This window comes from Cydia strobilella, chromosome 17 (genome assembly GCF_947568885.1).
Source record: "Cydia strobilella chromosome 17, ilCydStro3.1, whole genome shotgun sequence".
In the NCBI taxonomy this organism is placed as follows: Eukaryota; Metazoa; Arthropoda; class Insecta; order Lepidoptera; family Tortricidae; genus Cydia; species Cydia strobilella.
Window position 1 is genome coordinate 1,772,167 of NC_086057.1, and position 13,528 is coordinate 1,785,694.

At 37.2% G+C, this 13,528-nt stretch overlaps 1 protein-coding gene across 1 annotated transcript; it reads left to right on the plus strand.

Moving 5' to 3' along the window:
* Positions 1-1,210: 1,210 nt before the first annotated feature.
* On the plus strand, positions 1,211-12,131 carry LOC134748696 (collagenase-like). Its single transcript, XM_063683463.1, has 5 exons — positions 1,211-1,423; positions 2,940-3,207; positions 8,891-8,989; positions 10,297-10,493; positions 12,008-12,131. The coding sequence occupies exons 1-5, from the start codon at positions 1,217-1,219 to the stop codon at positions 12,110-12,112; spliced, it is 876 nt and encodes a 291-aa protein (XP_063539533.1). The 5' UTR covers positions 1,211-1,216; the 3' UTR covers positions 12,113-12,131.
* The last annotated feature ends 1,397 nt before the right edge of the window (positions 12,132-13,528 follow it).

Consider the following 13,528-nt stretch of genomic DNA (forward strand, 5'->3'; position numbering starts at 1 on the left):
GGGAAGGGGGAAATTTACACGTTTTAATCAACGGCAAATGGCATGAAACAATTCACACGGAATCTAGACTATACAGTGTGTACCTATCATCATATATCATAAATGCCGGTGTAGCGGTTACGAAGAAATTAACAAATTACTTTTTACAATACATCCTCATAGAATAGTATCAAAGAGGATATAATAAGATAGAGCGGTACTGTCATAGTAGATTTTGTAACCACAGTAAATTCACTGCCATCTATCGACACACTTTTAAACTAAAAATGAAGATTTATAAAAATACGATAAAATGTATTTAAATATGGATAAATGATTTTTTTTATTTGCATTAATTATTTTTATGATTTTGACCCATGTTCTTTCACTGATATGCGTTAAAATTGTTAAATAACAAACGAAACCGTCAACGCCATCTATACGACAGTAGGCCAAAGCTAGTAGCGCCCTCTGATCGAGAATCAAATTTTCTTGATTTTCGAGGCACGTTTTTTCCTTAGACTGCATCCATCTATTACATCTATCCTTGATAGTATGAAACCATCTTCGACCTTTTGATTATCTTTTTGGGTTCCGTACCCAAAGGGTAAAAACGGGACCCTATTACTAAGACTCCGCTGTCCGTCTGTCCGTCTGTATGTCTGTCACCAGGCTGTATCTCATGAACCGTTGAAATTTTCACAGACGACGTATTTCTGTTGCCGCTATAACAACAAATACAAAAAACAGAATAAAATAAATATTCTTATGTTGTTCTCTCTTTTATTCCCGATACCAACATAATAGATTAATAAAAATAAAATGGAATTAAGTACCTATCAAGTACGAAATTTTTATTTGGACATTTTTTAGGGTTCCGTGCCCAAAGGGTAATAACCGTAACTGATGATTAATTTGACTCATAAACACTTCAATAATTCAAGTGCGCGTATGTGAAGATACCATCAAATAAGTGATATTTTGATTTCCAGTAATCAACCGCAACTATTTGATAAGATATTTATCTATAGATTACACACTATCAATTAACATTCAAAAGCCATATTCTATTATTTTTATTGGAAAGACCATTCTTATACATAGAGTGAAACGATATAATTTGAAATTTCACCTTTTCTACTTTACTTACACCTTTCTTCATTTAAATTATTTTATATCAATAAATGCCGCGTTGATATTCCCCATTCAGTTTCAAATAATGAAATGTTTTCAAATAATGAAGATGCTCATTTGTTTTTTATTATTTTGTATATCGAACTTGTCTAGTAACAAAGTGTCAGGTCAGTTAGCGGAATTGAGTGCTTTTGGATATCATGTTAGGTTAGGAGTGCCGAAGGCAGATGCGATCTTGCGATCTGAGAGTGTGGTGGGGAGGATAGTGGGGGGATCGCAGACGGCCACGACTGATGCATATCCGTATAAGGTTAGTTTTTAGCGTTATTATAAAATAATGTGAATTGTGTTTGTACACCAACTAGGGAACATATCAAATTATTTTATGAAATATTTTTTAATTTGTGTGAGCTGAAGACGCGGGTTCGATTCCCGCCTCGGCTACCGGTGGACTTTGTCACTTTTATTTTTTTTGTATATGTTATTTATTTCAGTTTATAATATTCGTTTGTACAATCTGGTCAGATCTTTTACATTAGAGAAGACAGATGTTCACTTATAATTCATATGACTAGAAAACAGAGTGTTTCAAAACCTGAGTATATAAGAAGGAAACGTTCAAAGTCGTTCACACGGCGTCTATGCTGGATAGAGCCGTGTAAACGATTTTGAACATTTCTATACAAATTTTGCTGTCACTACGGTATTCGATAAAATCCCGTATACGGTATACGGGAAGAATTAAAGCCGTGTGAACCTAGCCTGACGATTTTTTTTTTCATTTTAATGTCACGCTAGTATTAAGAAACAGTGCGCGACACATGCAACTGGAACTAAACTGAAAGTTTCGAACGTATTCGGAAACTTTGCTCCAACTAACTTCTAACCGAGCAAGAATAGACTTTTCAATTCTGTAGTGTCCAGAAGAATTGAATTGAACTGAACATGCGGCAACTGGGAATTGGGATTCATAAAAATGGTTTGAACATTAAAATGTACGAGTAAATGTAGTTACTACATGAAGGTTTTGCGGGTTGACACATTATTGCTTATCAGCATCCAGTTATCGTGACCAACGGTAAAATGTGTGTGAAGATTCACATTAATTTATTACACAATATTACATTGCAGTGCAAATAGCCTACAAGACAATTTATTTTGTGAATTGTGATTGTCAAAAATAAATTAAAATACATATACAAAAACTTACACGCATTATGTCATTATTGGAATACAATTGGTCTTCTTAATTGTTACTTGAGTTACTTAGTCAATAAATAACCCGTACTCCGTACTCTCCGTAGGTATAAGTTTTCCAAAGAAAAGTGATCAGAGTGGCCTTAAGTGATCTTATTTATTTTTCATTAATATATTTATCCCAATTTTCCTCTGAGTATTAGCATTACAGTAAATATTTTAACGCTGGTTGATGTATAGTTACGTTATTTTTTGGATTTTTTAATTATGATATGAGTTAGCTTTTAAAAATTTGAATAGTATTTGATTTTCGCTTCTACCTCTTATGATAAATTATCAAATAAGCGAAAAAAACAAAGGGGCATGGCTATGGTTAATATAGAATTTTACTGATTGTGTAAAAGTATTTTCCAAAATATCAATATCCAGCGAGAAAAATGAGGACTCCGCGATCGCCCATCACTGTCCTCTTACCCCCTTATTCATAGGCCTGATTTAGTTAAATTATGTTTTATCCCTTTCTTACAAATACATAAGTTAAAATGACAGATAAAAACAAATTACTCATAGCTAATTCAGCCCAGTATCGCGTTTATGAATATTGAATAACGTCATTAATCTATTTCCAGGCTGGCATCGTAGTAACTTTAACCTCCGGCTGGACATCAGTGTGCGGTGGATCTCTCCTCTCCGACACAAGGGTTTTATCTGCAGCCCATTGCTGGTGGGACGGGCAGAACCAAGCGAGGACCTTCACTATAGTCCTGGGTTCTTTGACTCTGTTCTCAGGCGGAACCAGGGTGGATTCCAGTGACGTGACCGTTCATGCTTCTTGGAATCCTAATGATATTATGTACGATGTTGCCATGGTGAAGATTGGTAGTGTTAGTTTTAACAGTAAGTATTGTTTTATGTAAGGTTAATGTGACCGTCTGCAAACGAACAATTCTGCAATTCTGTAAACGAGCGTATTTTTTCTATTTTTACAAGCTTTTTATTAACTTTCAAGGATTTGCCACACTAGATGTGTTCTGCGGGCAGCGGTCAGGTCAAACTTCAACTTCAAAGGTTGCTGTCAATGTTGTTTATACATAAAGCGGGTTTGACCTGACCGCTGACCGCAGAACGCATCTAGTGTGGCAAATCCTTTAATGTACCTATGCATGTTTGTATGTAAGTACGGGTCAAATCTTGCAAGTTAAATTTGACCTACTTCCCGACTTTGCTACATAAGTAAGTCGGGTGACAATGCAATAATATGGTACCATCGAGCCGATCTGATGATGGAGACAGGAGGTGGCCACAGGAACCCTGTGATAAAACGAAACCTAATTGTGTTCGGGGTTTTTAGAATTGTCTCGATGAGTATTAGTTAACTGTGGAAATAAAAGTACGGTCAGCGATAAAAGCATGTACCAAAAATGAAATGTTTGCCAAAAACTTATTTCAAACGTAGGAAAGAGCTCACTTGCTTGTAACTGCTGACATTAAAAGCAATCGCAGCTTTGTCGATGAAGTTAACAATCTTTTACTATTGTTTGAAACGAGCACTCGTGTACGGAATTTTCCGCAGACCGATTTGGCCGCATTGACCTTAATTGTATTTTATTATGTAGCATTTTCTATAAAAAGGACCTTATTGTCGGTGGCGCTTACGCCATTATTAACGATGCTCCGATATAAATACAATGCCGCGCGACGCTGTGCGGCGTATGCGCCATCGACAATAAGGTCCCTTTTCATAGAAAATACCCCAAATTGCCTTATAAGCCGTTTATAAACTGGAATGTTTTGCACACTATACACGGTGGCTAAATAATAAGTGCATTCTCGTTACCAAGGAGGTTTTGGAATTATACTGAGCGACTTTTACTATGGGACCAACCCCGAAATCGCGAAAAATATTTGGCTGCTTTTTTTTTGGTTGGTCCATTTTCTCGCGATTTTTTTTCGCTATTTCGTGGTTGATCCCATAGTAAAAGTTGCTCAGTATATTCCCAAAACCTCCCTGGCAACGGGAATGCACTTATTTTTTAGCCATCCTGTATAAGTACTTTACTCGTTCAATGATGGTCTCTATGACAGTTCCTATGTATTATTTTTTTTGGTTTTGTTTTCTTTGATTTATACAAATAGCCTAAGAACAACCTTCAAATAATATTGACACCTGACCAAATATATATTCCAATGAATTTTGGACCATAGTTGGGACTTTTTGACTAGTTGGGTAGTTTACGATTGCTTAAAACGTGTTCAAAGTCAATATCCGAATAATCCTGTCAGTATTCCAGATTTTATAATTGGGTAAATCAACTTTAAGAACACTTAATTTCGTGTTAAAAAAGTTTTCTCCCATACAAAAATCAGGGACACACCATTTTTGTATTTTTCTGCTGCGTTACCGTACAAAATGTAACTTTATTCTGATTAATTTGTTAATTCTAATGTGTTAAATCAATACTTATGGATCTAATAATGCCCGTGTAAACAAAAAAGTAAAAAAATCAACATGGTTTTTCAAAAAACGATTTTTCTTTGCTAGGGAGTCTAGGGACACGAAATTAAGTGTTCTAAAAATGTATTCACCCAATTATTACGGAACAAATAGCTTTGACGAAGTTGAGCCATTTACATTGAGTAGATTGTTTTTGTACGGAGTGTTTTCGTGTAATTAAAGAAAGTGATTGACCTGAAATGCTCTTAGAATTCACTGGTATAAGAATATAGGATAAGTTAGATAAGATAAGGTAGCATAATTGACAGTGTTTTCCAAGTGTTTTCTTTTCATTGTAACTTAAGAAACTGAAATTAAATAGGTATGTTTGCACAAAAGGTCGTTAATTTTGCACTTTAAAACTTAAAACAATACAAAATGATATTATTAGAGTTAGACCAAGCAAAGATAGATATAACTCCGTAATAGATGGATACAGTCTAAGGAAAAAACGTGCCTCGAAAATCAAGAAAATTTGATTCTCGTTCAGAGGGCGCTACTAGTTTTGGCCTACAGTCGTATAGATGGCGTTGACGGTTTCGTTTGTTATTTAACAATTTTAAAGCATATCAGTGAAAGAACATGGGTCAAAATCATCAAAATAATTAATGCAAATAAAAAAAATCATTTATCTGTATTTATATACATTTTATCGTATTTTTACAAATGTTCAATTTTAGTTTTAAAATGTGTCGACAGATGGCAGTGAATTTACTGGGGTTACAAAATTTACTATAACAGTACCGCTCTAGTATAAGTTGCTCTATGGACCAAGTAAAGTCTGCAACGATTTTGATTGCGTACGCAGTGCAAGTGTTATTTGTACGTCATCATTTCATAGAAGTTTAACGTTTAAAATAACACTTGCACCGTGTGTTATCAAAATCGTTGCAGACTTTTCTTGGTCTGACTCTAAGATAAAGTGTTTTGAAAGACACCTTCACTAATAACTGGCCGGAAACAGCTCAACAACGGGAGTCATGAAAATCAAAGGGCGTGGCCTTTGCCCAGCAGTGGGACACTACAGACTATTAAAAAAAAAAAAACATTTTTGTACAGGTATACGAGTTTCAAAACGTAAATTTCAAACAAAATATTGTCCAAATGTATCTTAAATACTTTTCTTAGATTCCTTATAACGAGAAAAAATGTATGGCAACTATAAACTTTAAGCTTCTTTTTCAAAATTCGGCGCGCTTTTCATATGGGGCGTTTTTAGTCACAGTACATGCGCCACATTTATTTTCACAATGTGGAAGTTTCTGGGGCATAATAGATACCTAGTAGGTTTATTAAAAACATTTGAATTGTGGCATTTTGCTGCCTCGACTATGTAATAATATATGATTATATATCAATTGTTATTTTCCACTTGACGATCATAATATAAATTCGTATAGATTAGTGATGCTGAATCGGATAAGGACCGGAGTTGGGAACTGTGCTTACTTATGGCACAAATGGAACTGGTGCGAGTCACCAGTATGCCGATGTGGAGCACCCGAGCAGACCGTACACCACACGGTATTTGATTGTCCTCTAACCAGATACCATGGGCAGGTGGAGGATTTCACCACCTTAACCAAGGAAGCGGTACAATATCTACAAACTGTAAATCTCTGAAGTACAGTAACACAAAAAGCCATACGAAAAAAAAAAAAAAAAAAAAGTAAAAATAATTTATATTGTAATTTAATATTATGAAATAAATAAATCTAAATCTAAATCTATTATGTATTTCACAATTCTATAACGGAATTATTGGCACGAATTAGTTTGCAACAGCAAACGGCAATTAACAAACAAACGTACAAAAACAGTTAGCGACACAAATTCAGCGCCGTCTGTTTGTGCTCATAAATTACGAACTAACACGATATTTAACCAGCTGTACACAGTAGGTACAGTCTGCATCAAAATTAGGATAAAACAAAGCGATAAAAGTATCTAAGATCCACTAATAATAGTATCCTTGAGATCTGTGAGCTGTAATCGTTTTACAAAATATACATCGGCATTGGCAAACTCTCCTCAAGGTTTTGCCTACCACATGCTGTAATATTTTTTGCTTATTCAATAATTTCAATTTTAATTTATTTATTTATAAAAAAATAATTTTACTTTTTTTTAAATTTTTATATTCAATAAATTAGTCTTCTTCCTCGCGTTATCTCGGCATTTTACCACGGCTCCTGGGAGCCTGGGGTCCGCTTGACAACTAATCCTAAGAATCGACGTAGGCACTAGTTTTTACGAAAGCGACTGCCATCTGACCTTTCAACCCAGAGGGGGACCTAGGCCTTGTTAGGATCAGTCCGGTTTCCTCACGAACTGTTTTCCTTCACCGAAAAGCGACTGGTAAATATCAAATGATATTTCGTACATAAGTTCCGAAAAACTCATTGGTACGAGCCGGGGTTTGAACCCGCGACCTCCGGATTGAAAGTCGCACGCTCTTACCGCTAGGCCACCAGCGCTTTTTATTATATAGCAATATGTCTATATTATGTAGTTATTATAATAGGTGTAACATTGTAAATAATGTCAATGTTCAAAATTGCTTATACGTACGTTTTCCTAAATATTTTTCTCACTGCACCCACATTCGAGAATCTCTGTTTTGCCCTATGGTTGACTGATACAGAATGCCTGTAGGCATTAAAGCCGCCATTTGTACTTAATTTTATTGTGCAATAGTTTAAAAAAAAAATTCGCTGAGAGCAAGACTGGCGCCGCGCCGCCTCGCCCTAGCGCGGGTGAGGGACATGCTATGTCCCTCACTATTTATACCTATAGCTTATTCGACAGTTGGCAGCTGCCAAATAGTATGAAGATGTCGTCCCACGAAAGTCTATATTTTTACCACTTAGTGCGTTTATAGCTTGTATTGTAGCACCACCAATTTCGCACATAGCCAATATTATAAGAATATAGTTAATATTATTAGTTTTTTATTTTTATTTTATAGATATAATAGTGAGTACCTACATTTAATGTAAACTGCTCTTTTGATGTTCTTGTAATTCAAGATATTATACACTTGTATTCCTTTTTCCTTTCCTTTGAGGAATAAAGTTCTTTAAACCTAATAACCGCACATTTTCACGGGTACAACATGTATTTGCCATGCTTTCATTGTTATAATAAATTATGTAGATATAAATCATTTCAAAAAGCTATTAGGGAATGGTAGACTTTTTAGACTGGCCAAAATTAGCACCAAACCGAAAAGAGTGGGAAAGCCTGCCCAGCAGTGGGACATAGTGGGCTCTTAATAAATAGATACTTTGGAAGTGTAATCTCATCTGCGACTTTTGATGCTGACAGTATGGTCGACGTAGTTTAGTATAATATTCTTGAGCCTTATTCCAAGGAGATAAGGTGTATCAGTTCTGAATTGTGTTGCTACTAGTACTCGCAGAATATCTGTGCACCTGCACCTAAACTAAAGAAATACATGAACAATTTACGTAATTTTATGTATATTATCGTTTCGAGTTAGAAGTGTTAGAACTATGGGGCCTTTAGAAGTTTATGTTTTTTCAATCGCAAAAAAAAACTATATTTATAAAACGCTTTGAAAACAAGCATGAGTAAGCATTCACGGCACATCCGTGGAAATACGAGTCGCTGCGTGCACATAAATTAACACAGTTCGATGAAAAAATATTATGGCACTTGACAAGTCCTCCCTGATTACCTAAATCAATTTTTTTTTTCTAATTGCAGCTCTCGACATCTCCCTATCTGTCGCTTTGTGTAAAACTAGAAAGTGTTGCTCAGCGGCATAGGCATATATCCACTTGAAACGACTTCTGATGATACCGCCAACATCGAAAAATCGAAAAACGTTAAGATAAGATAAGATAAGCTAAGATAAGATACGATAAGATAAGATAAGATTTCTTTCTTTCTTTGTTATCTGCCTTGTCGCTCGAATATGCAAGAGCGATAGAGTCAGATAACGATTTTAGATTTTTCGATGTTGGCGGTCAGATCACACCATCGCGTCACTCATAATTATAACTCATTGCTTGGCTAAATCGCATAATAAATTGGTTTCCTAACCAGACTGTCAATCCGCAGATAACATCCAACCAATCCCACTGCCGTCAGTATCAGACGTGAACCGAGATTTTGCCGGCGTTACCGCCGTCGCCTCCGGTTATGGCAAGACCAGTGACGGTGAGTGAAAATTAATTAAGCAGTGCTTTTAGGCCATGAATAAGTAAATCGAAAGATGATGATGATGTGGTACCGAAAGTTGTGATTTACAGTATTTAACTTTATACAAGAAAAACAGAACGTTTATGTAATGTATATAGTCCCCCACATCGATTTCGATGACGGCGACCTCAACAATCAAGGTTTTTTCCTCTCATGAGCTCTGATGTGGCTGGCCAAACTTGCACTTAAAAACTCTTATGTAATGTACGCCTCTATCAAGGACCACCAAAAATGAGATGGGAAGACGAAATTGTAAAATTCACAGGGAGACATTGGACCAGACTGGCGAGAGACAGGGAAAAATGGAAAGGGATGGAAGAGGCCTTTGCCAAACGGCATACAGACCAAACCGAAACCGATGTTGTCTGAAACATTAATATCATGTTAAATTATATACTTGGATAAGTTGTGTACAATAATATTTAAACTCTCAAATTGTAAAAAAAATATGTCTGAATAAAAGGCTTATATTATTATATTATTATTATTATTATTATTTAGGCCATGAATAAGTAAATCGAAAGATGATGATGATGTGGTACCGAAAGTTGTGATTTACAGTATTTAACTTTATACAAGAAAAACAGAACGTTTATGTAATGTATATAGTCCCCCACATCGATTTCGATGACGGCGACCTCAACAATCAAGGTTTTTTCCTCTCATGAGCTCTGATGTGGCTGGCCAAACTTGCACTTAAAAACTCTTATGTAATGTACGCCTCTATAGCTTGACGCGACTTAAAAAAGGGTAATAATCTACTGCCGCGTTTCGTAAATTTGTTTATATCACACTGATTTAAACTTTCACGATTTTTACTCATTATAATATTCACAACGGATACGTAACGGTATGGAAACGGTGATTGTTTATATCACGTCTGGAATTCTTACTTCAGTTACAAATATAATTTGCGTCCAAATATAGCAAATGTACCGAGATATATTACAAACATTTTGATATGCTGTAGATTGCGAGCTTTATGTATTAAGCCTTGCATAAGTTGCACTAATTAGGCACGCAATGTAAAGCAAACATGAATCTGAATTCGTAGCGTAATTGCCAGTTCTGGACACATACTGCCGGCCTTGGCCAACCAAGGTGACAATCGCTATCGCTACGACAACGAAACACTTCATGTGTCTCTCTATCACTCTTCCATATTACTGCGACAGTGACAGATGCGTTTCGATCGCTACGGAGCGTAAGCGATTGGTATGTTGGCTATAGAAATGTGATTTTAAGAATTTTCTTATCTATTTCAGCTCAAAACAACTTCCCAACTACGACCTCCCTCCACCACGTGACCCTGCAAGTCATCACCAACACCGTCTGCCAGCAGAGCTTTGACGTGGCCATACATGGCAGCCATCTTTGTACGAACGGGGCCAATGGGGTCGGGACATGTGACGGTGATTCCGGCGGCCCGCTGACTGCTGTGTGGAATAATGAGAGGATTCTGGTTCGTATGCTAAAGGAATTAAGTTTTACAATAGTGTAACAAGTTTTCCTACAACACGTGACTGCAAATGATCGCCAGCACCGTTTGCCAGCAAAGCTTCGACATGGCAATACATGGCAGCCATCTTTGTATGAACGGGGCCAAATGGGGTCGGGACATGTGACGGGGATTCCGGCGGCCCGCTGACTGCTGTGTGGAATAATGAGAGGATTCTGGTTCGTATGCTAAAGGAATTAAGTTTTACAATAGTCTAACAACTTTTCCTACAACACGTGACTGCAAATGATCGCCAGCACCGTTTGCCAGCAAAGCTTCGACATGGCAATACATGGCAGCCATCTTTTTACGAACGGGGCCAATGGGGTCGGGACATGTGACGGGGATTCCGGCGGCCCGCTGACTGCTGTGTGGAATAATCAAAGGATTCTGGTTCGTATGCTAAAGGAATTAAGTTTTACAATAGTGTAACAAGTTTTCCTACAACACGTGACTGCAAATGATCGCCAGCACCGCTTGCCAGCAAAGCTTCGACATGGCAATACATGGCAGTCATCTTTGTACGAACGGGGCCAATGGGGTCGGGACATGTGACAGGGATTCCGGCGGCCCGCTGACTGCTGTGTGGAATAATCAGAGGATTCTGGTTCGTATGCTAAAGGAATTAAGTTTTACAATAGTGTAACAACTTTTCCTACAATACGTGACTGCAAATGATCGCCAGCACCGTTTGCCAGCAAAGCTTCGACATGGCAATACATGGCAGCCATCTTTGTACGAACGGGGCTAATGGGGTCGGGACATGTGATGGGGATTCCGGCGACCCGCTGACTGCTGTGTGGAATAATCAGAGGATTCTGGTTCGTATGCTGATAATTACTTGCTCACATTTTATACAAACTGAAATAGATGTTCTAAAGAAAAAGTGACCAACCCCTTCAATGACCTCTGGAACCACTGTCTCGGCCGCTTGAGGGCTCGATCAGTTCATTTTAGGGTATGACATCTATTTTCGTTTAAGTATATTTGAATTACTGAATAAAGGCCAGGTCAAGAGCACCCTAAACCGGCGAGCGTGTCTCTTGTTATGGATCTGGCAGAGTTCCATAATTACTATAAGTATGGAACATTGTCATATCATCATATCGTTTATTTTCATAATAGGATTTTACAATCTCTTTATGACGTCAAACATTTGTATTTACTTAAAAATTAAATATTAAATTACATTATCTATGTTACACTATGAGGTGTATGAGGAATGTTATGAGAGTGAAGGAAGCGAAAGAGGTATGTCAGAATCGTAGCAAGTGGAGATTCGTGGTCCCTGCCTACCCCTCCGGGAAAATAGGCGTGATTATATGTATTTATGAAATACTTTCAATCGAAGTTTAAACGTTGTGTTCAATTTTTATCACTCATAATAAAAAAATCATTGTCAGTGTCACACACACACACACACACACACACACACATCACGCCCGAGAATGGTAATAACTCAGGTTTTTTTATTCCAGATCGGTGTGACGTCATTTGGCATCGGCGATCACTGCCAAGGGGGATATCCTTCGGTATTTAGCAGAGTCACGGCATATCTTAATTGGATACAAGGAAACATGTAATTAAAATAAATGTATTTTCTTTATTTCTTTCTTTCTTTCTTTCTTTAATTCGTTTTTTTTTACATCTTTGTTGAATATAAAATGTTATTATTCGTCATTAGTATTTTCTCAAAATTCCACTGTACACCTCCCTGTAGACAATATATATTTTTTTGCTAATATCTACTCGTACATTGATGGGCTGTATTTGTCCATTACATACCAAAGATAATTAATACATCAGTTTTGTTACAGTTATGCTGTGTGTGTAAAATAACTATTATTTTCGTAGTCTACATCTAGCGTCAAGTAACGTAATTATCAGTCTGCTACTCGACACTAGATGTCACTTGTGTCGCGACTGACGAAAAGTGAAGACTCAACAATTTACAACTAACACGTACGGACTAAAATATAATGTAAAAAAGAGTGAGGTATTACTGTTCAAGTCTGGCTCTAAAACATATCCCATTCCGCCAATAATGCTCAGTGGTTCTCCTCTTCAAACAGTTACTAGGTTCAAATACTTGGGTCACTGGATTACTGACACTCTAAAAGATGATATTGATATAGAAAGGGAGCGCAGAGCACTGTCAGTAAGGTGTAACATGCTTTCTCGCAGGTTTGCGTTGTTCTACTGAGGTGAAAATAACCCTGTTCAAAACGTATTGCCAAAACCTATACACGTGCAACCTGTGGAGTGACTACACCAAAAAAGCCTACAGTGCTCTGCGCGTCCAGTACAATAACGCCTTCAGGGGGTTGTTGGGGCTGCCCTGGCGCTGCAGCACGTCAGGAATGTTCGCCGCGTGGAGAACTGACGGTTTTCAAGCCGTGCTGCGCAAGCGCGTGGCGTTCCTGGGCGAACGCGTGCGGGGCAGTACCAACACTCTCCTGAAGGTGATCGCTGAGAGGATGGACAGCCCTATCCTCGCTCACTGGATGTCCGTGCATGTCAATTATAATTATACTTTCTACTAACACACCTAATATAAGTTACTACTAACATAATATGGATTATTTGTATCCGAAATAAATGCTTTCATTTCATTATAAGCAGAAGGAGTTGGAAATAGAGTTCTGGTTAATCCGGTTATAATATTAGCTAAACATCGTTGAGCATTAGACTTTCCGTTCGTCGCAATATCTATTGTCGATTAGCAGTACTGATAATTCCGCTACTTGAAAATGTCGACTACGAAAATAATAGTCTTTTTTGATAACAAAACTGATGTATGGAGTGAGCACTATACTACACGTAGTTGAGTACCTACCTCTACGACCACAACAAAGTTTCGAGGCAGTAATTTTCAAAAGTTCGTAAACCCAGAAGTCAGCCGGAGGAGGCTGACCATAGGATTAAGGACTTTTTATTTTCAAATTAAATGTATTTCCATAAATTAACCACCTTTCAATATTTACATTATTATTGCTTTA

Excerpts from the sequence above, each read along its gene's own strand:
- LOC134748696 (XM_063683463.1), top strand. The coding sequence starts at position 1,217 with ATGAAGATGCTCATTTGTTTTTTATTATTTTGTATATCGAACTTGTCT. Across the intron at positions 1,424-2,939 it reads CTGATGCATATCCGTATAAG|GCTGGCATCGTAGTAACTTT; the intron begins GTTAGTTTTTAG and ends ATCTATTTCCAG. Across the intron at positions 10,494-12,007 it reads GGAATAATGAGAGGATTCTG|ATCGGTGTGACGTCATTTGG; the intron begins GTTCGTATGCTA and ends TTTTTATTCCAG.